This window comes from Palaemon carinicauda, chromosome 31 (assembly GCF_036898095.1).
Source record: "Palaemon carinicauda isolate YSFRI2023 chromosome 31, ASM3689809v2, whole genome shotgun sequence".
Lineage (NCBI taxonomy): Eukaryota > Metazoa > Arthropoda > Malacostraca > Decapoda > Palaemonidae > Palaemon > Palaemon carinicauda.
Window position 1 is genome coordinate 23,136,234 of NC_090755.1, and position 26,168 is coordinate 23,162,401.

At 43.3% G+C, this 26,168-nt stretch overlaps 1 protein-coding gene across 2 annotated transcripts in view; it reads left to right on the forward strand.

Moving 5' to 3' along the window:
- The window catches only part of Taf8 (TBP-associated factor 8), a 670,932-nt gene that overhangs the window by 579,779 nt on the left and 64,985 nt on the right, over nucleotides 1-26,168 (forward strand). For both annotated transcript variants that reach the window (XM_068355045.1, XM_068355044.1), the window contains 2 exons: nucleotides 17,484-17,641; nucleotides 23,347-23,480. In XM_068355045.1, the coding sequence (XP_068211146.1) occupies nucleotides 17,484-17,641; nucleotides 23,347-23,480 (292 nt within the window). The remainder of the gene's footprint in view (nucleotides 1-17,483; nucleotides 17,642-23,346; nucleotides 23,481-26,168) is intronic.

Below are 26,168 nucleotides of genomic sequence, written 5' to 3' on the forward strand. Positions count from 1 at the left end.
CTTCTGTCCTCTAGTGACGGCCTAGCCGTCACGATTCCTGTGGCCGGTATTTTACAATCACCCCGCTTGCCGGGCTGACTGGGTTACCGGCCGGGCTCCTACAAAGGCGGTTAGGCTGCCGCTTCGACCATCTCCCTAACAGAAGCTAAGCTCCGGGAAAGGTTGAGCCGGCCCTGACGGCTGCCGGTGGGAAACCCATTATACTTTTGACTATTCTTCAGTCCTCTCTTGTACTGCCATCCACAAACCCTGTAACCCGCAGTACAGCCGGCAACAGAAATTGTGGCTGGATGGAAGCTAGAATTAATACATTCTCTCCCCTTCCATTGGAATCCTCCTTCTGGAAAGAAGGCAGTAGAGGCAGTAGTCCCTACAACCCTAATTATTGTACTGAACTATAATGATACGGTAGTCCTTCTCTCCATTCTTTCTCTCTCTCTGTCGGCTAGTGCCGCCAGGTACTAGTCTAACCTGGCAGTATACCGGCAGAACTACAGTATAAGATTATACAGTAGCTAGTATTCCTGCAGTATAGTAAATACTGTACAGCAGTTATAAAACTAAAGTATATAACATACAGTAGTATGATTTTCCAACATACTCTGTGTATCCTTTCACAGTCCATTGCTGAGACCGTTTTAAAAAATGTTGAGGCGAAGTATTCCTTCAACATTCTGATGAATCCTAGATCATCGGAACACCAATGATTATCTATCAGTATTAATATTTTACAAGTGGTGGAGTTAGTGTTAGTATCCACTGACTCCGGCTCTACGTACGAGTTATTACACTCTGTAATTTCCCTGATAAGGAAAATAAGAATATTAATACTGTAGGTCACAGAAATTGCTGGAGGGGAAACACAGATATGTGTCTTTTCTAATTCTTTTCTAGCTTACTATCCTAAGCAACGATAAATAATAGTAAAGCATACTATTTATGTATGTGTATATTTATCAGTGAGATAAATTACCCTATACTCATTTCACTCTTTCTTTCCTTACAGGAGGAAGCTAAGGTGTAGTGTGCAGTCCTGTTCTGCAACCACAAAAGTAGGGACTTTAGTGGCCACAAGATGTGCAGGTTTCATGCCCCCTGCTGCATCATACCCGGATCCCTGAGGTACTGGGACCTATATTTTAAACAAATATTATATCAATGATTTAAACATCTAGTACTCACTCACCCTTTCTCTCCCTTACAGGAGGAGCCAATGGCGAAGTATACAATTTTATTCTTCAACCACAAGAGTAAGGACTTTTGTGGGCATACGATGTACAGATTTTATGCCCTGCTGCATCGTATCTGGATCCCTGAGGTTCTGGGACCCGAAGGGTCGCTCCAATCGCCTGACCTTGCTGACCGACGGCTTTGTAAACGATATCCTTGACACTACGGAGTCAAGGGATACAGCAAGAGAAACCCATCAAAGTTGAGTATGAGGCTTCCAGAAGAACTCTCCGGGACCTTACCTACCTAACAAATCTTTGTAGTGCCTACTGTTCCCTAAGGCTCAATCAAATACGTTTGTGCCCCAGGCATAGGTCCAGCATCCCTCTATCCAACGGACAGTGGACACGGATATCAACAGACACTGCAAAGCTTAGACATCCACCAAGATAGGATGTCAGAGGTGTCCACTGACACCGGACAGGACCTACTGCTAGAAGGCCCTAAATAAGAAGTGGTTCAACCACCCATGGAGGAAGAAGGATCCGTTTTGACGGTGACGGAGGTCCCTCAGCTCACTGTGCTGGCATATCAACTTAGGCCCTCAACCTTTTCAGCCCCAACTCCCCAACTGGCTAGACAGGTCGGCAGGAGCGAAACGCTCCTAGAGTCAATCCAGCAGACGCTGACACTGCTCCGGAAGGAACGAGAGGAGAATAAGCAAGATCTCAAAGAGATGAAGAGAGAGGTACAGGGAAGGAAACGCCCTGGTGCTTCCAGGGGCTCCGCTAAGCCCCTTAAAATATCTGACCTCCGTCACTGCTCTGAACCAACCCCTGGAGGTAGACGGAACACATTCCCATGTTGAATGGGAAGCTTTATATCTCCTAGAAGTTGGGGTCTAATCCCCTTGAAGAGCTTCAACTCTGGCCCAGCTTTCAGCATACCCAGATTGCTATGTGAGACTGCGAGATGAACCTACATCCCATGAGGAGACTACACCGAAGGAAGTCATTGTCCTCGAACATGACAAGGCTCAAGCCATCCTTACCAAGACCCGGAAAGGGGTTGGATATACTAACTCCAAAGTCTCAGCATTGAGCAAGAAGCATCCAACCTTCATTGCTCCTTCCTCCTGAACCTTCCCCCTTTCGGGGAAAGCCCTAGACTGTGTCATGAGAGCAGTTGAAGAGGGGAAACCCTGCACAATCCTAGAGAAATATAAACCATTATCTCTAGCTGCGCCCACCTGCAAAGAGAAGTGGAAAGGGGTACGTCTAACCTTCTCCGTCTCGCGCTTGGATCCGGAGATAGCAGGCTAGCAGTTTAATGAGAACCTTCCAAAGTTGCCAAACCATCCTTTGAGAAGGGAACAGGAGATGAAAGATAGTCTTACCGCCTCCTTGTGTCATCAGAACTGCTTAGAAATGTGTGCGGGACTTTAATAACGCCCCAGAAAACTGATTTCATCATGTATCTGGGGCCTAGACCCTTTCCCACAGGAAGTGGTCCAAGAAGTCATTACCAAAGCCACCACACAGAGAGTAGGAACCTGCTCCAAAAGTGGGGCATGCCCTCAAAGAGGAAATCACCATTAGAACTGCACAATTTCCGACCGTGACCATGACCACGGTGCCTCAAATGGTAGTCCAGCTGTAATCCACCCTCCAGATGGTCTCTCATCAGCTGGTAGCCAGTTACCTGTATTTAATCCAGGCTTTGAAAGGCACTCGACCACTTTTCGGTCCTACAAAGGTAAGGGCCCCAAAAGAGGATCCTCCGGAAATCCCCCAAGGGTGGAGGAAGACATGGTCACGGAAACATATCCTCAGGAACCTCTAACAATGAGAGGTTCCAGGTAGGAGGTAGACTTTCCACTTTCGGGATCGTCGGACCTTCGATCCCTGGGGCCACAGCCAAATTACAAATGGACTTAGTTGGAAATGGAACAAAATCCACCTTTCCAAAAAATTCTTCCAACACTTCCCCCTTATTGGAAGAATATACCTCAAAACTTTTGATCAAGAAGGTAATGAGGAAAGTGAAGTCCATGTAAATTCAGGAAGGCTGTTTTGCATTCCCAAGAAAGACTCGGACAAACCCAGAGTCATTCTAGACTTGTCTTCACTCAACAAGTTCATCGAGAACAACAAGTTCCGGATGCTTACAGTGCAACACACAAGGACCCTTCTAACAAAAGGGGCGTATACAGTCTCAATAGACCTGGCAATTGCTTACTGGCACCTACCAGACTACAGAAGACAAAATTTGTTTTCGCAGCCATGCCCTTTGGACTGAACGTAGCCCCAAGGGTATTCGCAATGCTAACGGACACAATCTTCCAGCACCTACGCTCTGAAGAAGTACAGGTAGTAGCATAACTAGTCGATTGGCAGGTGCGGGCAGCATCCAAGGCTACTTGTCTGCAAGCGGCCGGAAGGGTGATCCAGTTCCTGGAACACCTGTGTCTCAAGATCAACCGCTAGAAGTCTCGCCTTTCTCCAGCTCACAAGTTTCAATGGTTAGGAATCCATGGGAACTTACAGTCACACCACCTCTCCATTCTATTAAAGAAGAGGAGAGAAATAGCGGCATCTGTCAAGAGACTAATCCAACACAAGAGGATTTCAAAATGCCAACAGGAAAGAGCACTGGGCTCTCTCCGGTAGTAGTGACAGACACGATGCTAGAAGCACAGCCAAAGGATGCGCCAGGAGTCTGGAGAAGATACGCATCAAACCCTCGAAGAGATCAACAATGTTGACACCGACCCGATTGCGCACGCCATTAAGGCCGTGGTCAACGAATAAGAGCCTAGCACAGACAATTTTATTGCAACCACCACAAACATCAGTGGTGATGCACATCAACATCTTGGAGGCCAGGACAGCCCTCCTGACATTGAGGAGACTATCCCCTCAGAGAACAGTCCACATCATATTGGCTCTCAAGAACGAGGTGATAGTAATATGTCTAATCGACAAAGCGCGAGTTCATCTCACATCATCTACGTGATGTTAGCCATCTTCCGCCTGGCAAGGAGGAGAAGATGGCATTTATCAAGCAGTTCACCTTCAAAGGTTCCGCGATGTGACGGCGGATGCTCTATCCAGACGAAAGCCAATAGAGACAGAATGGTCCCTAGACGCAGACTCTTTCTCCTTTTTTTTTCGATAAAGTTCCGGAACTGCAGATCGACCTCTTCACAACGAGCGACAACAAGAAACTACCTCATTATGTAGCCCCTTGAGCGGAAGCAATAGACGTCATATCTCTCGACTGGAATGGATGGAATCGAACTTATCTGTTTCCACCAACCAATCTCCTGCTAAAAGTCTTCTGCCGTACCCAGTTTTATTCAAAGTGGTGCAGAAGTCGGCTGTTACATTTCATCCTCGAGAACCAACAACCTGCATCTTATGATTTTTTTCGCCCTAACAGCGAACAGAAGGTTGGGATCTCGAAGAATGTGGCCGACTTCATTGTAGAGTACAAGTCAAGTCCGACCAGGAGACACTGGATTGTCTTGGAAGAAAGGGGTAACCCTCGTGTAAACAAAGGGACCAACAGAAATTTCAACAGGTTTCTGTCTCCCTTTCTTCTTTCACCTACTTGGACGAGGCCTGACTTCCACCACGATAACCACGTGTAAGTCGGCCCTGACTAGATCTCTTCTATACGCCTTTGAGACGAAACTCATAAGCGAACCCCTTTTAAGGTACCAAAGCATGCACTAGACCCAAGCCGACAACCCCTCCAAAGCCCATTACATGGGTGTTGGTCAAGTCTTGCGCTATGCTTCGAACCTGAACAATGAGGATTGTACTCTAGTAGAGCTAACACAAAAAGTCAATTTTCTGTTCACAATAGCCTTGGGCTAGAGTTAGTGAAATATTGGCCTATCAGGGATGCAGGCCATATTCAGTTCACAAAAGAGGGAGAACTGAATCTTTTCCCCGATCCTACTTTCTCGCCAAAAACGAGCTGCCCACCAAAAGGTGGGGTCCTTGGAGAATCTTCCCACTGAAGGAAGATGTCTCTCTATGCCCATTAAGGTGTCTTAAAGTCTATCTTCATAGAACTTCAGACTTCAAGGAAGGACAGCTCTTCCGAGGAGAAACCTCAGGATCAAAATCTATCCCTAAATTAACTGAGAGCAATGCTCGCCTACTTATTCGCAGAGCGGATCCTGACAGCTCACCCGCAGTTCATAATCCTAAGAAAAATTGCTTCTTCACGGAACTTCTTCCAATACTATACGAAGCAAGTACATAAATAAGACATGTTGTGGTGGCGGTGGGTAGTTTTAGAAACCTGTCATCTAAGCCTGCGACGAACAGTAAATTGCTTTGGGACTTTCCAGTGCATCGGGTGCATGGGTACATTTACCCTCAAGTGCAAATCACAACGATGATTAACACACTGTTCCATATAGGTACATATCTGACCGATAACACCAGTGCCGAGTAAACGTTGCGTCACGGTGTTCAGGCATTTCCAAAATCTGTACAAATCAGGTAGATTTGGTTTCACATCTCCATTGAGTGGCATCATTTCGATGAAATTACATTATTTTTCCCAAAAGGAGAAAATATAGACCCTGATGTGTTTTCAATGCCGGATCAGATTCATACCTGATTGTAACTACAATTGATAATCTAGTTACAAGGTAAAATACTGAACGTATTTGCGTCTTATTGCTGCTATCTCAGTTACAGATGAATAAAGTATACTAGAGTTTTAATTAAACCCTAGAAGGGCCCAACTTGAAATCAGAGTACAGATTTCCAAGGGATAAAAGGTAATCTCTGAGATTTTCCGTCCGTCCCTATGGAGAGACAAACTTTGAATTCTTATAGTCGAAGTTGACACTTTCCCTGCAGGGGGCAGGAAGCCCTAAGCTAGTTCCAAGCTTAGTGGATATGACAAATAATGGTAATGTCATATATAAAGGTCTAGGATACCACATGAGGAACTCATTCAAAGTAAAGGCACTTATACAAATCCACTGATATAGTACTTTCAAGTAATTCTCTGGTATACTTCCATCAGGACGACATGGCTGAGCCCAAAAAACGGATTTTGATCTAAGTGAAAAATCTATTTTTGGGTGATATCGCCATGTCGTCCTGATGAACCCTCCCTTCTTTCGAAAAGGAGTACTGTATACAACTATGTAACGAAAGACCGCACCCGAAACTACTCTATCTGTGGCTATCCATGCTTAAATGCAACAAGGGATAGTTACGCCATAGTAGTATGGGGAGGGGATCCACCGGGTAACCTTGATAACGGCTCCCCTTCGAATTCGCCACTCTTCCCCCTCAAGGTGAAAACTCTATTTGGGGTAAAGATTGCTATGTGTCGTATCAAGAAATACGTCCCCTGATATTATGCGATATCCTTAAAAGTTATATTAAGGATATTCGCGCCAGGAGTTAGAGTTCTGGAGACCTGTCGTCAATTCTCTGGGAGTATCACTGTAGCCAAAGATCCCTTAGAAAGCTACCTAAAGGAACCTTCCATCAGGACGACATGGCGATATCACCCAAAAATAGATTTTTCGCTTTGCTCAAAATCCGTTTTATACTCCCCTGGTGTTCTTACACATACCCTCACCCCTCCCAGCTGACTCATAGGATCAATAGTATAATGTCAACTTCAAAACTAACGCCTATTCTACATAACTATACAATCTGGGCTCCCTGCTAGAGGGCTCTATTCCTTTGTTAAGGGTATGTATTTGTTGAAGCAAAAGGAAATGGGAAAATTTTTAAATTTATAAAATTTTCAAGGTAAGTATCAATTGAACCGTACTTTGAAGCAGCAGCAATATGAACATTAGGCGAGTATAGAAATAAGAAATTTTATTATTAAAATTCTATTTTTCAAGATACAGTATAAACATCTACTCTGTCAATTATTTTAGGGAATTTATTGCACTTTATTGTAATGCTAGCTAAGTTGCGTCATTTGCTTCCGAGGACAACACAAACGGATAGAAACAGCATCTTATGTTTCCTGGGGAAATCCAAGCTGACATCACTAATGGCACCAAAAATTCCCAACTCTTCAGACGTTATTTGGTAACACTCAAAGTACATTCAAGAGTCATCTAAGTGGACTAACTAAAATATATATATATATATATATATATATATATATATATATATATATATATATATATATATATATTTTTGGGCTCAAGCCATGTCGTCCTGATGGAAGTTCCTTAAAGGCAGCTTCCTAGGGTATATTACAACTACAGCGATATTCCCAGAGAATTTACCTTCAGGTACCCAGAATTCTAACTCCTGGAGCGAGTATCCCTAAGAAAGACCTTAGGGATATCGTAAATATCAGTGGACGTATTCTTGACACGCCTCATAGCAATCTATACCCCGAATAGAGTTAACACTTCGTAGGGGTAAAATGGCAAGAAAACGAAAACGATAAGAAAGGGGGGGGAGCCGTTCATAAGGCATCCCTCCTCCCCGTTTCGAAAGCGTGCCCTGCGCCGCTCACGGCGCCATCTGTATTCCTTTTTGCGTAGCTCTACGACTCGGTGTATTTTCCCTGTTTACTACCCAATCTTGGAATTTTCTCGTTAATAATGCTTTCTCCAACTTCTTCTGCCTCGGATAAGTTGAGTATTATTTCTTTTATGTATAAATGTAGGCTCTTGGTTAAAATTAAAGTTATTAAAAGAGTTTTCTTTGATACAAGAGCTGTTGCCTGCTGGAGGCATCATGGATGCTGTCGCTCGCTAGAATAGGATTTATTTGTTAGCAAGAGCGACGTTCCCAGCCCCTTTGCGCTTAAATATTAGCTACTTAGCTTATTTAGGAATTCTGTTATGATGCGATAGTAATGTGCCTGGCGAAATTACCAAGGCTACCAACACTAGTCTTCGTAGGCTAGTTGTTGGCCTATGTACTCCCTGCATGATAATTAGTCTTCCAAATATGAAATTTTTGTTTTAAGCGTTAGGCAACGTTATACATATTAGTCCTTTTCGAGTACCTTCCAAGATAGTATTGATGTGAGTTTCGGTGAATTAGGTAATCGATTCTCTTAGTGCCTAGGCTAGGTTGTCTTAGGTCATTATATATTATCTGTTCCCCGTTTGCTCCCTTCTCTTAGGGGAAGGGGCAAACCCTTTCCCTCTGTTTAAGCCTTAGGCTTAACTCTAGTGGTTTATTTGAATTAATCTTCAAATATATCTATGCTGGGGTAGTACTGTACCTTCCCGTTCCAACAGTATTGGTTCAGAGGGTGACAGTACAACAGTGTTTAGTCTGAGCCCGGTTTGTCTGGCATGGGGCAGAGTCTCCCTTGCCGATTGACTCGGGCACTAAGGGTTCCCCCCTTAGTCCACCTTGTTGGGTTCCAGTAGTGATCCCTTTACTCGGTGACTCATCAGACTGTCCTTGCCGTTCCGGTCTCGGGATATGTTCCCTTTTCTGGAAAGGCAATTCCTTCCTTGCCGTGGTTCGTGGGAGGCAGCCAGTAGTGCCGGCCTCCCTCTCGGGTCTTTCTCTAACTGAGATGAACTGTCTTAGTTGGGAATGACCCTTAACCAAGGTAAGGTTGGATAGGACCCTCTGTCCTTCCCTTCTCTTTTTCCGTTCATTATGTCAGTCGTCTGCATCCTTGCCTAGCCTAGGTTGGGATGAGGAACTGACGTGGTCTCCTGTCGGCCGGCAAAGTGTGCCGACCGGCAGAGACCATTACTGTGAGTGCTGCCCGGTCCTTTCTTGGTCCCTCTATCGCTGCCGTCTGAAAATTCAGTAGGCAGCGGTTAAGAAGCTTGACTTAGTGTCTTTCCCTTCCTTTCGGCACTCTTTCGGGTGCCGGGCTCAGAGACTTATAGTCTCTTAACCCGGCATTCACTCTTTTGTCTTAGTATGTGTTGTCCTTGCCGTCTGCCGGCCTACAGGCCGGCCGGCGGTGGGGAGGGGTGTTCTCCAGTTCTCTTGCTGTCGGTCGGCGTTGGGTGTATACCTTTGCCGGCCGGTCTATTGCTCATCTGCCGGCCACTACAAGTGGGGCCGGCAGCCGAGTGCTGCCTAGTGTGTGGGGGCCAGCCGGCAGGGTTTGTTTACTGCTGCCGGCCGGCCCGCAACACTGCCCAGTCAGCCGGCCACTAAATATGATGGCCGGCAACTCAGTGCAAACCGGGTGGCTACGGTCTGGCAACCACTGCCGGCCGGTTCAGGCATGGGTTCTGGAGTTCTCCCCAATAAAGGTGATCTGATGTTGTGTACTTGAGATCTACCTTTCGAAAACAGGGGGGGGGGGTTGCTGAGCGGCAATAGCCGGCTGGCACACCACCCTCAGGTACTGTATCAGTCCTCTCTTGGTGGTATATTCAACCAAGGGAGTTCATGATGTAGTAGGTTACAACACTGTCTTTTCTATCTTACTTGTGTTACTGGTATAATCACCTGGTGTCGCCTTACAAGGATAAAAGATAATTCTTTTATTCCTGGCCAGAATGGTATTATTTTTACCTTAGGTGTGAGCTACACCTAATTTCCTTTGGAAATACGTTCTCTGGTTATTCTAGTAAAGACTAACTATGTGACTTGGCCGGTGGGCTTCCACAGGTGTTTGTGTGGGTTTCACAAGTAGGTGTCTTTCCCTTATTCTTTTGTTGAATACTCATTTGTTACATGTGAATTAAAATTCACTTGATATTCATGGAAATTTTTCTTCTTTTACAGGAGGAGCATCCGAAGTGTGATAGTGTCTTCTGCAATGTCCGCAGTAAGAACTTTTGCGGACATACCTCGTGTAGGAGGCACGCAGCTTGTGCAGCCTCCAATGATGAACATCGTTACTGGGATCCGCAGGTATGTGCTGTATGTACTAACCTGCTTTCAGAGGCTTTTGAATCCCCTAGGTCGGCGGAGTCAAGAGATGCAGCGAGGGAGAGGCTTCGTGTATGGGTAAGGGGTTTTCAGAAAAACACCACTGGACCTTATCTTCCTAACGAGAAGATGAGGGCATACCTTTTTCCCAAGGCTTCCCCTGATGCTGTTGTTCCCCAGCCTCGGCCGGAGATCCCTCTGATCCAGATCCCAGTGGAGGAGGATGTCGCTGACGCCTTGCAGGACATCCAGTTGGACGACAAGATGTCCGACTTGTCTGATCGTGCGGAGCAGGATCTCCTCGCAGAGGGCGAGGAGCAGGATCGAGATCCTATTGCTGTGGAGGAAGAGGTTTCCGTTTCATCAGACGTGCCGGTTCAGGTCCCTGAACCTATCCCCTCTACCTCGTCCGCTCTTCCAGCAGAGCTTGGACAGGCTCTCTCTTCCATCGTTGGTATGATCCAACAGATGCAGAGGGAGAATAATCAGAAGGCCGCTACTTTGGAGCTCCAGATGCAGAAGATCACAGCATCACGTGGACCTCCAAAGAAGCTCAACGTTAAGGACCTTCCTCTGTGCTCGGATGCCAACCCGTGGAGATATGCCGAGCACATGCCGATGACGATTGGGAAGATCGTCATGTCGGAGAAACTGGGTTCAGTTCCCCTTGAGGAGGTGGAATTCTGGCCCAGTAGAGGGGCCTACCCGGACTGCTATGTCCGTTTGAAGAAGGAGCCGGCTTCGAAGGAGGAGACGGAACCAAAGGAAGTGATTATCCTAGATCACTCCAAGGCTCAAGCCACCTTGACAGCTGCTTTAAAGGAGAGGGGGTTCTCAAACTCGAAGGTTGCCGCCTTGAGCAAGAAACACCCCTCCTTTGTATCCTCCCCGGCTAGGGCCTTCCCCTTTATGCAAAAGGGGTTTGCGGCCGTCATCAAGGCAGTTGAAGCTGGCAAGCCGTGCCCGTCTTTGGAGGAATGTAAACCTCTATCGCTGGCACTGCCAATGGATAACAAGGACTGGAAGGAGGTGCACCTTACTTTCTCGGTTGGGAAGTTAGACGCCGACATTGCAGGACAGCAGTTCGGCGAAAACCTTCCCAAGTTGTCGGAATTCCTTCTTCGGAGGGAATTGGACACAAAGGAGCGCCTGGCAGCCTCGATGTCTCTCCAGACCAACATGGAGACGATGGCTAGCGACCCCAAGATGCCAGAGATGTTCATGGTTATGGCCAAAATCCATCTGGCCACAGTAACCAAGGACCTCTATTGCTTTGTTAAAGCAAGGAGAGCCTGTAGGGAGTTTGTGTTTGCCTCGGCCACAGTGAGGCACGAACCCAAGAGGCTAATTTCATCCAACATCTGGGGTAAAGATCTCTTTCCCAAGGACGTGGTCAAAGAGATCGTGGACAAGGCTGCCACTGAGAACCGCAATCTTCTCCTGAAGTGGGGCCTGTCCCTTAAGAGGAAGTCTTCTCCGGATGAGGGCCCTCAGCCGAAAGGAAAGGCGAAGAAGTCAAGGTTTTCCTCCTGTCCAGCCAAGTCCTTCAAACAGCAAAGACCACAGCAGCAACAGCCAGCTTTGCCTCCGGTTCCACAACTGGTAGCCCAGACCCCGACCACCTTCCAATGGGTTCCCCAAGCAATGTCATCAGCTTCCCCTGCATTCAATCCCGTGTTCGAGGGACAGTCGACCACGTTTCGTGCAAGACCCAGAGGAGCAGCTAGAGGGTCATCAAGACGCCCCTCTAGGGGACGAGGATTCAGAGGCGGTCGCGGCCAGGGAGGCAAGACTGCAGGACAGTCAAAGTGAAGTGTCGCCGGTAGGTGGGAGACTTCAGTATTTCCGGGATCGCTGGACCTTCGATCCCTGGGCCCACAGCCTTCTCAAAAATGGACTGGGTTGGAGTTGGTACAGTACTCCGCCCCAGTGCCCTCAATTTTTCCAACACTCCACCCCCGTTTTGGAGGAGTACATCCAAGATCTGTTGGAGAAAAAGGTGATCAGGAGGGTAAAGTCCATCAAGTTCCAAGGGAGGCTGTTTTGTGTTCCCAAGAAAGACTCGGGGAAACTCAGAGTCATTCTGGACTTGTCACCACTCAACAAGTTCATAGTGAACCACAAGTTCAAAATGTTAACGTTACAACACATAAGGGCCTTACTGCCCAAGAGGGCATATACCGTCTCCATCGACTTGTCAGACGCATATTGGCACGTTCCAATAAGTCGTCGTCTCTCCCCCTACCTAGGATTCAAGCTACAACAAAAACTTTACGCTTTCAGGGCGATGCCCTTCGGACTAAACATAGCCCCAAGGATCTTTACGAAGCTTGCGAGCGCAGCTCTCAAACAGTTACGCCTAAAAGGGTTCCAGGTAGTAGCTTACCTGGACGATTGGTTGGTGTGGGCAGCATCCAGAGCAGAATGCTTGCAAGCTTCCCTACAAGTGATTCAGCTCCTGGAATATCTAGGCTTCATGATCAACAGAAAGAAGTCTCGTCTTTCTCCAGCTCAGAGGTTCCAGTGGTTGGGAATTCACTGGGATTTAGTGTCACACCGTCTTTCCATCCCGATGTCAAAGAGGAAGGAAATAGCAGGGTCTGTCAGGAGACTTCTAGGTTCCGAGAGGATATCAAGACGCGAACAAGAGAGGGTTTTGGGCTCTCTTCAGTTTGCATCAGTAACAGACCCTGTGCTAAGAGCACAGCTAAAAGATGCAGCGGGAGTATGGAGAACCTTTGCATCGAAAGAGCGAAGGGACGTGAAAAGACCGGTCCCACTTCGGCTACGTTCTCTTCTCAGACCGTGGTCTCAAGCCAGTCGTCTAAAGAGGTCTCTACCTCTTCAGCCACCCCCCCCGTCAGTGACAATCCACACAGACGCCTCAAAGGTAGGGTGGGGGGGTCACTCCCATCGGAAAAAAGTGCAAGGAATCTGGTCCAAGCTATTTGGGACCTTTCACATAAACTTTCTAGAAGCTATGGCAGTACTTCTGACCCTGAAGAAAGTATCCCCACGTCACTCGATCCACGTAAGGTTGGTACTGGACAGCGAGGTGGTTGTGAAATGTCTGAATCGGCGGGGATCGAGATCCCCACCTCTCAACCAGGTGATGTTAGCCATATTCCGACTGGCGGAGAAGAAGAAGTGGCACCTGTCAGCAGTTCACCTTCAAGGAGTCCGGAATGTGACCGCGGACGCTCTATCCAGGGTAACACCGATAGAGACAGAATGGTCCCTAGACGCAGGATCATTCTCTTTCATCTTGAGTCAAGTCCCGGAACTGCAGATAGACCTCTTCGCGACGAAGGACAACAAGAAGCTGCCGAAATATGTGTCCCCATATGTGGACCCTGCGGCAGAAGCAATAGATGCGATGTCCCTCGATTGGAACAGATGGTCCAGGATCTACCTGTTTCCCCCTCACAATCTGATGTTGAGGGTCCTCAACAAACTGAGATCCTTCAAGGGAGTAGCAGCAATAGTGGCCCACAAGTGGCCGAACAGTGTATGGTTCCCTCTGGCTCTGGAACTACGACTGAAGTTCCTACCACTCCCGGACCCAGTTCTGTCCCAGCAAGTCCAGAAGTCGACTGTCTTCGCTTCATTACAGAAGACCCGAACCCTGCAGCTCATGATTTTCTCTCCCTAGCGGTGAAGAAACGGTTCGGAATCTCGAAAGATAGTATCGACTTCCTGGAAGAATACAAGTGTAAGTCTACTAGGAGGCAGTACGAATCTGCATGGAAGAAATGGGTAGCCTTTGTCAAAGATAAGAACCCGCACGAGATCTCTACGGAGTTCTGCCTATCCTTCTTCATTCACCTCCACGGACAGGGGCTGGCGGCGAACACAATTTCTACATGTAAGTCAGCTCTAACAAGACCCATTCTATATGCCTTCCAGGTAGACCTCGCTAACGAAATGTTTATTAAGATCCCAAAGGCCTGTGCTAGGCTTAGACCATCAGCTCCTCCAAAGCCTATTTCATGGTCATTAGACAAAGTCCTTCATTTTGCCTCATTACTAGATAATGAGGAATGTGCGTTGAAGGACCTGACTCAAAAAGTGATCTTCCTTTTTGCCCTTGCTTCTGGGGCCAGAGTTAGTGAGATTGTGGCCCTCTCGAGAGAGGAGGGCCGAGTTCAGTTCCTGGATGGGGGAGAACTGAACCTGTTTCCGGACCCTACGTTTCTCGCTAAGAACGAGTTGCCCACCAACAGGTGGGGTCCCTGGAGAATCTGCCCTCTGAAAGAAGATGCATCTCTATGTCCCGTAGAATGCCTTAAGGTCTATCTTCGTAGAACTTCAGACTTCCATGGGGGCCAACTATTCAGAGGAGAAACATCGGGCTCGAATTTATCTTTAAATCAACTTAGGGCGAAAATTACATATTTTATTCGCAGAGCGGATCCTGACAGTTCACCCGCAGGTCATGATCCGAGGAAAGTTGCTTCATCTTTAAACTTCTTTAATTTTATGGATTTTGAACACCTTCGTTCATACACTGGCTGGAAGTCTTCCAGGTTATTCTTTCGCCACTATGCTAAGCAAGTGGAGCAGCTAAAGAGGTCTGTGGTAGCAGTTGGTTGCGTCGTTAACCCTGCTGTTTAACTCTGCGAGGAACAGCGGAATCATTTGGGACTTGGATTCTTGGGTGAATAGTTAGTTATATATGTTGATATAACTGGTAGTGTAGGCTCTCAGAGCCCACAGTGACTGTTCCAACGTGATGGTGATGGTAACATAAGTACAGACAGGGTGCCAAGCGTTTGCCAACGCTATTGTCAGCAAAGTAGTAACATGGACGTTAAGTTTGATACCGGGGTACTGTATGTGTAAGTGACACATATGTTTTCTTTCAGATAATCATTCATCCATGCACTACAGTACTTGTGAAAATTGTTGGTCATCCACCTAGCATATGTACATACTTATGGTGACCATATCTATTTATTGTTTCTCAATAAACTTGTTCTCGGGAACCTTGCGTCTCCTTCACCTATATTTTGATTTCATATTGTTTTTTGAGCATTTAGCCTATGTATATTAATCGGGGATATCTATAATAGCCTATTCCTTAATGCAAAGCCTGGATTATACTGGTTTATACTTTCCTTAGCAATAAGGACTCCACCTCTTTCTGAGGACGGTGGTAGCAGCAAGTTTAATCCTACGCAGATATAACCTTTTGTCTATTCTACTTCGACCAGGGTGCTGGTCGGGACTTTTTCTTTTGGATACGGTAGTCCCGTGAGACTTCGCTTCATATAGAGTGAGACCACTATATGGTACTGGCTAGCGAGTGATTCATACATAGGTATATGTACTCTTCGTTCGTTTCTAGAGTCTAGTAAGACTCCTCCCTGTAGGGGGCAGGAAGCACTCTCATGGCTTATGATTAGTGAAAAGATGTATAACGGTAACATCTTAGGTCTGTCAGTCGAGTTGACTAAGAAACATTCTTGAGGAGTACGGCACGTATTGAGAATCCACAGATACAGTAATGCTCTGGTATACTTCCATCAGGACGACATGGCTTGAGCCCAAAAAACGGATTTTGAGCGAAGCGAAAAATCTATTTTTGGGTAAGATAGCCATGTCGTCCTGATGGACCCGCCCTGCTCCTTTTCAAAATAAATAGGAGTGAAAAGGATAGTAGGACCCCTCCCTACATACAGTATCTGTAGCACCTCGTGTATCGCTACAAGGAATACAGATGGCGCCGTGAGCGGCGCAGGGCACGCTTTCGAAACGGGGAGGAGGGATGCCTTATGAACGGCTCCCCCCCCTTTCTTATCGTTTTCGTTTTCTTGCCATTTTACCCCTACGAAGTGTTAACTCTATTCGGGGTATAGATTGCTATGAGGCGTGTCAAGAATACGTCCACTGATATTTACGATATCCCTAAGGTCTTTCTTAGGGATACTCGCTCCAGGAGTTAGAATTCTGGGTACCTGAAGGTAAATTCTCTGGGAATATCGCTGTAGTTGTAATATACCCTAGGAAGCTGCCTTTAAGGAACTTCCATCAGGACGACATGGCTATCTTACCCAAAAATAGATTTTTCGCTTCGCTCAAAATCCGTTATATATATATATATATATATATATATATATACATATATATATATATATATATATATATTATATATATATATATATATATATATATATATATATATATATATATATGTATATATATATATATATATATAAATATATATATATATATATATATATATATATATATATATATATATATATATATATATATATATATATATATATATATATATATATATATATATACACACAAATTATTACAGGTGTGTAGAAAAAAAAGAACCAACTGAGGCATTTAAATGAGCGTCTTTTTTAACTGAGGCTCTAATCCCATTCTAGGTTAATGTGCAATTTCCAATTATTAGTGAATACTGTAATTTTCTTTAAAAATTGACAACGGGAGGGACTTCTATCTCTTGTCTAGGGGGTCAAGAATTTGATCATATCCCTTGATTGCCAAAGAGTTAATCAAATAAGGAGGAGACCTCCATCCCTCTCCCTTCCAATGAGAAATATAGAAAAAGCTATTGCAAATGAATATATTTCATCTCAAGACAAAGATGAATCTTTAAGAAACTTGAATACTGTATATCTAAAATCAATGTCAAGATTCAGCATCTTCCTTCACAAGTAAATCAAAAGGCTGCTAAGAAGAATGTTAAATCAAGCTTAGCATAATCTTCATTCACAAATTTTTTTTTTTTTTTATAAAATCCAAGCAGTTCTTATATTTTCCTATGGAATGGTTGAAGTCTAAGGACTAGGTATTAAGAGTTGTGATTTCTAATTCATGATCACTTGCCTCTAGTTCTATGTTTACAAGAAACAATGCTAAATGTTTATACTCCATGCCCTAGAGAATGTGAGTTACTGAACAGTATGTAATCCTCAAGGAAGAGGTTATGTACGTTTATTGCAACATTCTCCAAAAACCTTTAGATTGATGCACTAATGTACTTCATAATCAGTAGCTGAACAAATAGATTTTATTAGGAAATATACCATCTTCCCTTTATTTGTCTCTAATATCAGTATCTTGTGATCAATTTGGGAATCATCAAAATTAATGTTTGATAAGTCACTGAAATAAGAAGAATCTTAAAAGTGAAATTTACTATTTCACTACTTGCGCAACACTCATTTGATCCCGCCCTCCTCTTCACATCTAGTCGGGACAAAGATGTAATGAGTTTTTCTAATATGACAGCCACCAGTGGTCATACATTGTAGTAGTAATATCGGAATACAGGAGGGGGTAATCGTGTTAATCCTCTTAATTGTTGAGAATGTTGACCAAGACTTTTCTTTTATAACCTGTAGCACCAGAAATGTTAAGTACTTAAATACTGAATTTGATCTTTTTATTTTTTTTCAGTTTTTCACATACATACAAACAACCAGTTACTGAATATGAAGCCATAAGAGAAAAAGCAGCAGCACAAAAGAGGGATATTGAGAGAGCACTGACAAAATTTGCTGCAAAAACCCAAGAAACGCAAAACTTATTCATCACAGATGACAAGGAGTTTTTACGTAGGTTTTACTGTTTATTGTACTTGAATTCGGTATCTTACCTTAAACTTATCATTAGTATAGTCAGAATTATTTATATATGGATTTCTGTAACTGTACCGGTATGTAAAATTCAAGTTAATGTTCAATAGTTATGAATTACTTAAAAATCTAAATTGCATACAAAATTTAGTTTTCATTTGATGAAGTAGTAATTTTACTGGGTTCACTCAGTCAGAGATTAAGTAGAAAGATTATTATGTAATTATTTAAAGAATGAAATTAGTTTTTTTCTTACAAACCAATTTTTGCTAATTCCAAAATTATAGTCTGCAGATTTCCAAGACACTTCATTCCCAGTTTCAATAGAATCAAATTGTTTCCTGGCTAATAGCACTGTCCATGTACCTCTCAAATTTTAAGGTTTGGTGCTTGTAGGAACTTCACTTTTTTAGTATTCTAGCCAAAGCTACAATGGCTGTGGTTGATTTGAATGATGGGTGGTTTGGTTAGAAGTATTATAATGCTTGTGTGAAAATTATTTTGAAAATTAAATTTAAGAACTGACTTGCAACTTATGTCACAATCTAGTTTTATATATTTAGTTGACTGATTTTTAATATGACAAATTATAAATGTCAGAAGTCATGAGATATGGATAATATATTAAAAAAAAAAACAAGTTTTTATTGACAAAGTAATTTAAGTGAATACAAATTATGAGTCTCTTCAATTTTAAAGTATTTGTTACTGTTACCCTAAGAACCGAGTCCGAGTGAAGAAGGGTAGGAAATGCACTTGGGAATTCTAATATCTTGTATAAATCATAGTACAGTACTTGTGTTTTCCTGTTCTGCAGACACCAGAAAAGATACCCAACACAACTTAATGTAACTGTTCACCTAACTATCTCAGCTTGAAGGGATCTCGTCTTACTCAACTTCCCTAGGGTGGGGCATTATAACCCCAAGGTGTTATGGGCGGTGGTAGCAGAGCCTGTTTGAATGCCAACTTTTATTATTATTATTATTATTATTATTATTACTACATTGGGAAAGCAGGATGCTATAAGCCCAGGGGCTCCAACAGGGAAAATAGCCCAGTGAAGAAAAGAAACGAGGAAAAATAAAATATTTTAAGAACAGTAACAACATTAAAATAAATACTTCCTCTATAAACTATAAAAACTTTAACAAAACAAGAGGAAGAGAAATTAGATAGAATAGTGTGCCCGAGTGTACCTTCAAGCAAGAGAACTTTAACCCAAGACACTGGAAGACCATGGTATAGAGGCTATGGCACTACCCAGGACTAGAGAACAATGGTTTAATTTTGGACTGTCCTTTTCCTAGAAAAGCTGCTTACCATAGCTAAAGAGTCTCTTCTACCCTTACCAAGAGGAAAGTAGTCACTGAACAAATACAGTGTAGTAGTTAACCCCTTGGGTTGAGAAGAATTGTTTAGTAATCTCAGTGTTGTCAGGTGTATGAGGACAGAGGAAAATATGTAAGTGTTGTCAGGTGTATGAGGACAGAGGAAAATATGTAAAGAATATACCAGACTATTTGTTGTATGGGTAGGCAAAGGGAAAATGAACTGTTACCAGAGAGAAGGATCCAATGTAGTACTGTCTGGCCAGTCAAAGGACCCTACAACTCTCTAGCAGTAGTATCTCAACGGGTGTGTCTTTTTTGCTGAGTTAGCATAATGTAGGCTGCTGACCTCCCTCCTGCTCTCTCTTTGATCTTGGAGTACAACAAGAAGTTAAAAGGGTTTTTATTGACACTTTTCAAAACCGACATATAGTCAGCGTCTGGGAAGCTCAGTATTACCATTTCGTAAAGGAGTCTTGGGGAATTGCTCTCTGACCCTGATATATTTATTCTCGTTCTACATGTCTAATTTAAAAAGAATTGATATTTAATTTAATGAAACCAATCCCTAGATTTTACCAAATAGGCAAGATTTTTGTGATGCACTCAAAACCACTCATGCTTTACATATCTATGTAAAATTTCAATGAGGAGACTCCTAACTATTAGGAAATATGTCATGAAATTCTTTTTTCATTGATAAATAATTTCTAATGATTGCAGGCTAGCTGAGGCTTTTGGGTAGTGAGGTTAGTCCCACAGTCCTGTGTATATGAATTGAAGATCAGTTTTTAATTACAAAGCATAGCAAAACAAGTTGGAGAAGTGCAAATAGAAATCTAATAAGATTGAATTAATCTTTGATGACAAGCAAATAATGCTCAATGGAGTGATAAGCTGTCAGATGGCAATTTTACCATTGCTACTAATATTATGCAGAACAAGGAGAAAGAGAGATTGGGAGACATGATTTATTGTTAGAATTGCTAAGCTCTCTTTTGGGGGGTTAATATGGTGTGTGGTCTTCAAAAACTTTCCTGTGAAAGGCTAGAATTGGAAATCCAATAAAACATAAAAACCATAGAAATATTATTTCCCCTGCTTAAGGCCGGAGTATGAACATGTTAAGCACAGACTCATGTTTAAGAGAGACCTTTGAGTTCAGGTGCTCTTTAATTTGAACATGTCACCTCCAGTGTTGATAACAGTCTGCTTTGGGTGATGTCATTATGTCATTGTATAGCCAGAAGAACCAATGCTACAGCTGGGGACCAGTCTACCTGCACATCAACTAAGACCCTGCCGTCATCTATTTGGTGCTACGAGGTGTCCAAACCCTCATCCATTAATCAGGGAGGTTACTTCAGTTTGAGCTGGAATCTGTTATTGAAATTGGATAACGAACAGTTATCCGATTGGTGAAGTTTTAGGGGCGACAAGCCCTGCCTAAATGGAGCTGGTTGGAGTAGTCAAAAAGGCTGTGCTAACATAGGCTCTTTTCGTGAAGAGATGCGGAACAGGGTCTCGCAGCGGACGCGCAGCCCTTCCTTCATCCCGAACTTGCAGGCTTGCCCAAACTCACACTGTCCTTTTCAAAAGACCAGAGGCCTTGAAGGCAACCGCTTGGTGGATCAGAGAGTCCTGCAAAGCAGTCTTCCATGAATCCACTGCTGCCTGTACACAACTCTCCAACAGGAGAGACCAGGCATCCCGCATCAACGAGTTTCTTAACGCCAATGCCATCTTTGGGCTAACCTAGTTTGAGAAGCAAGAGACCACTGCATCTCACCTCATCAAAACCCAGTTATCACTCAGGGTTGCTGTCTTGTGGCCTAGGAATGTGGCCGCCTTGCCCCCAAACAGCACAAGGCTTTTGTACTTCCCAGAAGCCTCTGTGGTCAACAAGCTCTTTGACTTTGCGAAGTACGTCACTGCTCCAGACCGCTGGTCGAGCCAGGAAACAGAATGGAGAGAGGCCAAGGCTGAAGCCTCCATGGCCACAAAAGGTGTGCCTTCTGCCTTTAATAATCATGATTTATCAATATTGTTTTTGTAAAAATACAAAACATTTGAGTTTGACCTTTATTTGCTTGCCTTTACATGTTTTCCTTTGTTTTTGGTGAGAATTTCATCATGCCAAAGAGGAGAAGGAAATCAAAACATCTCACTAACATAGAGGAAAATTCACTATAATATTCGTATAACGTCTGCAATATTAGCACATAGAGAGAGAGAGAGAGAGAGAGAGAGAGAGAGAGAGAGAGAGAGAGAGAGAGAGAGAGAGAGAGATATTATATGACCAGGAGCCTTAAAGAAGCAAAGATATTGGGCAAAGGGATCTTCATTTATGATTAAATTTTGGTAAATTACATAGTTATGGTGTATTAACCCTTTTACCCCCAACGCTATTTGGAACTTTCCAACCCTTAACCCCAGGCGTTTTTTTTTTTTCAAGCACTTTTTGCAATATATTTTTTTTTAAATTGCCCTAACAGCCTTAATTTTCGACATAGAGAGGTCAGGTTGGTCTCATTATTTTGGAAAATGCCTGAAGTTTCTCATAAAGTTATCAAAAACATGCCAAAAAATGTAAAAAACAGTTTTTTGCAGGGATGTACCTGTACGTCCATGGAGGTAAAGGGATGAGTTTTGTGAAACGTACCAGTACGTCCATTTGGGGTAAAAGGGTTAATACCCAAAAAGTAGTATAAATTCATGAGTCATGATTTATTACTAGTGTCTTTGTAAAAATGCAAAGAAAAACATTGAATAGCAGTATCAAAACTATACTTATTGACCTTTATATTCTACTTTTTCCTTTAGTTGTAAAGCTGTAGCATTGAAGTTTGGTATAATTTAGAAAAGTCATTATAGATTAATTAAATGACTCTCTTGGTTCTAATTTTTGTTTAATTTTTCTTCCTTTTTCCCCCTGATTTTTTTCACCATAATGAAAAAAATTCAAATCTAGCAAAAAAATTACTTCTAGTAAAAACTTGTCACTTGATGGGAGGTCTAGATTAGCTAATATTCTCAGGTCTTAATATTAAGTGTCAAGGGAGGAGATAGAGTTTGCTTTTATTTTCTGGTTAAGTCACACTGGCGTCACAAAACTGAAGGTCAGAGGCGGAAATCATATGCGGTTTGGAGATGTCTCAAGTCACCTTATTAAGTAGTATGAATGTCGAAGTCCTGTCCTTAAGAAATGGCATTGGCATGCCGGCTCCCTTAACGGTTCCATAACTAGAGGGGCACTCAGTAGAGCGCAGACCTCCATCACGACAACTTATTTCTCGACCCTTTGTTCAACCGTGACCTTTAACCTTCACGTGTATAAATTGGCGTGGATTTTCATACACAAAAATATGAACCAAATTTTGAAGTCTCTGTGACAACGATGTCCAACCTTATGGCTGATTACGTGAATTGGGCCTTTTTCTTGAGCGAGACCTTGACCTTCCAAAATTTAATAATTTCCAGCTTTGTACATAACAGTTAATCTCAGCAAGTTTCATTACTCTACGATTAAAATTGTGGCCAGGAAGCTGTTCACCAACAAACGCACACACAAATTACAGACACACAAACGGGTGAAAACATAACCTCCTTCCAACTTCGTTGGCGAAGGTAACTATTCTGGGTATCTCTTTATGCTGTTGACCAGTTGGACGAAACACAAGTGGTCCAGATAACAACTTAGGTCCTTAGGGAACATACTCGTGTTCTAACCGTCTCATGTCACCTGATCTTTTTTTCATCATTTGTAGAAGAAAATTGATGTTTGGGTGAGAAAAGTTCATTGACCTTTTATCGGATTGCAAGAATTCCTGTTTTCAAGATCTTAACTATTTTAAGAAACAGGGTTTGTAGGTAAGATTTAAGTTTATATTTTAATAGATTTTTACCTAATAATGTATTTATTTTTTTATCGTTTATATTTACTATAATTGTAATTCATTTTATATTTTAGCTCTATATATTTTTTATTCCTAAATTTAATCGGGCCAGCTCGGTAAGAGCCAAGCTCGACTCATTGAGCTGATGAATCTCCTTTTAATAATAATAATAATAAAATGTAGAATGATGTGTATGGAATTATTTATGATAAATTTTGGGGTTTATGATGAAGCCATTTGAGGTTATAGATAATAACAGGATACAACAGTCCTATAACTGAACATTCACTGTATGTCTTGCTGCAGACAAAAATGCTAGATTTTTGTGAATTTGATATATTTAAGGATGCTTTGATGTAATTTTAAACTATTGCCTTAAATAATTTTTTGAAGTTTTATCATAACATTCTGAAATACTCTACGTTGAAAATTGTAATGAAAACTATTTTTTTAACAGTTGTGAAAATCGAACCAAATTCTAAGGCATATTTAGATGCATTAATGCCAAGAGATCAGGTCTTTGAAGAGGAAGAAGAAAATACAAGACGAAAAAGAAGGAAAGTGATGAATGAAGATGGAGAATTGCAACAGGTAAGTTTTTATCATATAAAAGAATGGCTCACTTTGTAATGGATTCCTATTTCTCTTCACTATGTTTTATCACAGATACAATGAAATAACTATATTGTTTAAATAACCTTATTCAGTTGTGTTGCTTTAGACTTATTTTCACGATTAAGGAGGTGAATTATTGAAGGGCTATTGTTATGATGGTGGGAATCCCTTATCTTTGATAATTAAATTGTGTGTTTATCATCCTGAATATAGAGCATTATTGAGTAATTTAAAGTTTTTCGTACATAGAAGCTGGTGACATGAATTTATATTTTTAAACATCTGACTTACCCGGTAGTTATATACATAGCTATACGTCCCTGACGTCACGGCAGAAATTTCAAAACTCGCGGCAATCGCCGATTGGGTAGCCAGGTGTACCACCAGTGCGCCCTCTAGCCAGGTACCTGGAACCACTCCAGTGATTCCTCAGATCTTCCCTGCCGCCACACCGGCGACATCGTTGGATATTTCACTCGTTGTAAACCTGAATTATTGCAGTTATCTTGGTGATGTACTGTTTGGTTTTGGCTTTCGCTCGTTTAGATTTACTTTTGGATTTTCTTGAACCTCTTGAATTTTGTTATTTTGACCCTTACTCGTTTGATCTCTCTTCTAAATATTCAAAATGTCTGACCTTTCTTCAGCTTATAGAAAGTGTGTAAGAGGTTGGAAGACCCGGCTTGCTAAAGCGTCTATTGATCCCCACTCCATTTGTGTAAAATGCAGAGGTAAAGTGTATGAGTTGGGGGATCGTTGTGATTAATGTATTTTGTTGTCTGAGAGTGAGTGGTTAGAATTTGACCGCTACACTCGTAAACTTGAGAGAGATAGGATTAGACGAAGTTCTTCTCGTTCTTCTAGAGATTATTCCTCTTCCCGTGTCAGTGAACCTAATCATTCCCCTGTAGTGACAGTTACAGATCCCACTACTGTTACCGCTGGTGAACCATCTCTAAAGGACATGATGGTTGCTATTCAAGCCCTGGGCGTAAGAGGTGAATCGCTTGCTGCGGACAGAAACCAGTTAATGTCCGATGTTAATCAATTAAAAAGTGCTAGTGTCAGTGCTAAAAGTGCGGTTAATTTATTTAGTCTAGTGGAGGGTGCGTCTGCTCGGAACTGTCGTTCACCTAGCCTTAGACCTCTTCCAAGCTTCCTAACCCCTGGGAGAAGGAATGTTGATTGGCGAAAGGAAACCAGAGGCATTAACACCCGAGCAGACGTCCCCTCGAGCGTACCTGTTGACGCTTCACGGGACGCTCGCCCTCACCATGGGAAAGGTGAGGTGAAAGTGTTTATATCATCTTCGGATGACGCAGCGCCCAGACGGGGCTGGCGTCAAGCTTCCAGACCTCTGAAGAGGAAGATGGATACTGTCAATCAGCGTCGTGTCATGACGCCGCAAGCTCCTGGTTGTAGTCATTGGAGTAGTCCGGAGCGTTTTCCTTCTTCCGAAGAAGGCTCTCCTGCTAAGTGTCCTGTAAGGATGTCGGAAACTGTCAAGCGTCCAGCCCAGCCTGTTGCAGGACAATTTTCTGTGTCTGGCATGACCTCGGTTCATGCTCCTCCTCCACCGTCAGATTGGTTGTCGCCCTCAGGACGCTCTGCCCGTTCCTTGAGCGACGTAGAAAGCGAGCTTGTGGTAGAAGTAACGACTCCTGTTTTGCCACAAGTTGACCCTAATTTTAGTATGCTGCAAGATAGGCAGCAGAAACTCTCTTCTCTCATGCAAGTCTATCAGCCTGCTGACAACAAGAGAGTGCTCGCCAAGACCCCGAGCGTCAGGAAGCTTCTCACCTTGACGCCAAGCGTCGGAAGGCTATAAGTCAGGAGGCTCTTGACGACGGACATCTTTCCAAGCGTCGAGAGCATGGTAGTCATGACGCCAAGCTTCAAGCACTCAAACACGACATCGAATGACGTAATAAGGATCCTCCTGTTAAACGTCGAGAGACTGACCCGCATGACACCAAGCGTCAAGCGACCAGACATGACGCCGAGTGTCAAGCAGCCAGACGTGACACCGAGCGGCAAGCAGCTAAACGTGACGCTGAGCGTCAAGCAGCTAGACCTGACGCCGAGCGTCAAGCAGAACGTGACGCCGAGCGTCAAGCAGATGCCGAACGTCAAGAAGTCAGACGTGATGCCGAGTGTAAGAGCCTCGGACGTCGTGATGACGCCAGTCGAACCGAGCGTCGAGATCGCGGGCGCCTTAGTTGCGATCGTAATGATAGCGAGCTTCTTAGTTCTGAGCGTCAATCGTTGGAACAACGTGACGCCAGACGTGATGATCCTGGACCCCTTGATGCCAGAAGTCAGGACCCTAAGGAGTTGTCTTATGGTAATCAAGACGTCTCCACTTCGGTTAGAGCATTGTCGGAGGAAGGCATCGACGATCATCTTTCCCCTATTGAGCTGTTAAAGGAATTCTCGGAAGGAGAAGATCCTAAGACCCTTCATCCTTCGTTTGACCTTAAGAAACTCATGAGAGTTTTTACGGAAGAGTTTCCGGATTATTTTGTACCTGTTGCTCCTCGTTCACCTCCTTCAGAGTTTACCCTAGGGAAGGCGGCGAAGGAGTCTCTTTTTACTATGATGGTTCTTTCTCGATCATCAAAGAGAGCTTTGAGAATGTTGGGAGACTGAATGCAGTCCAAAAAG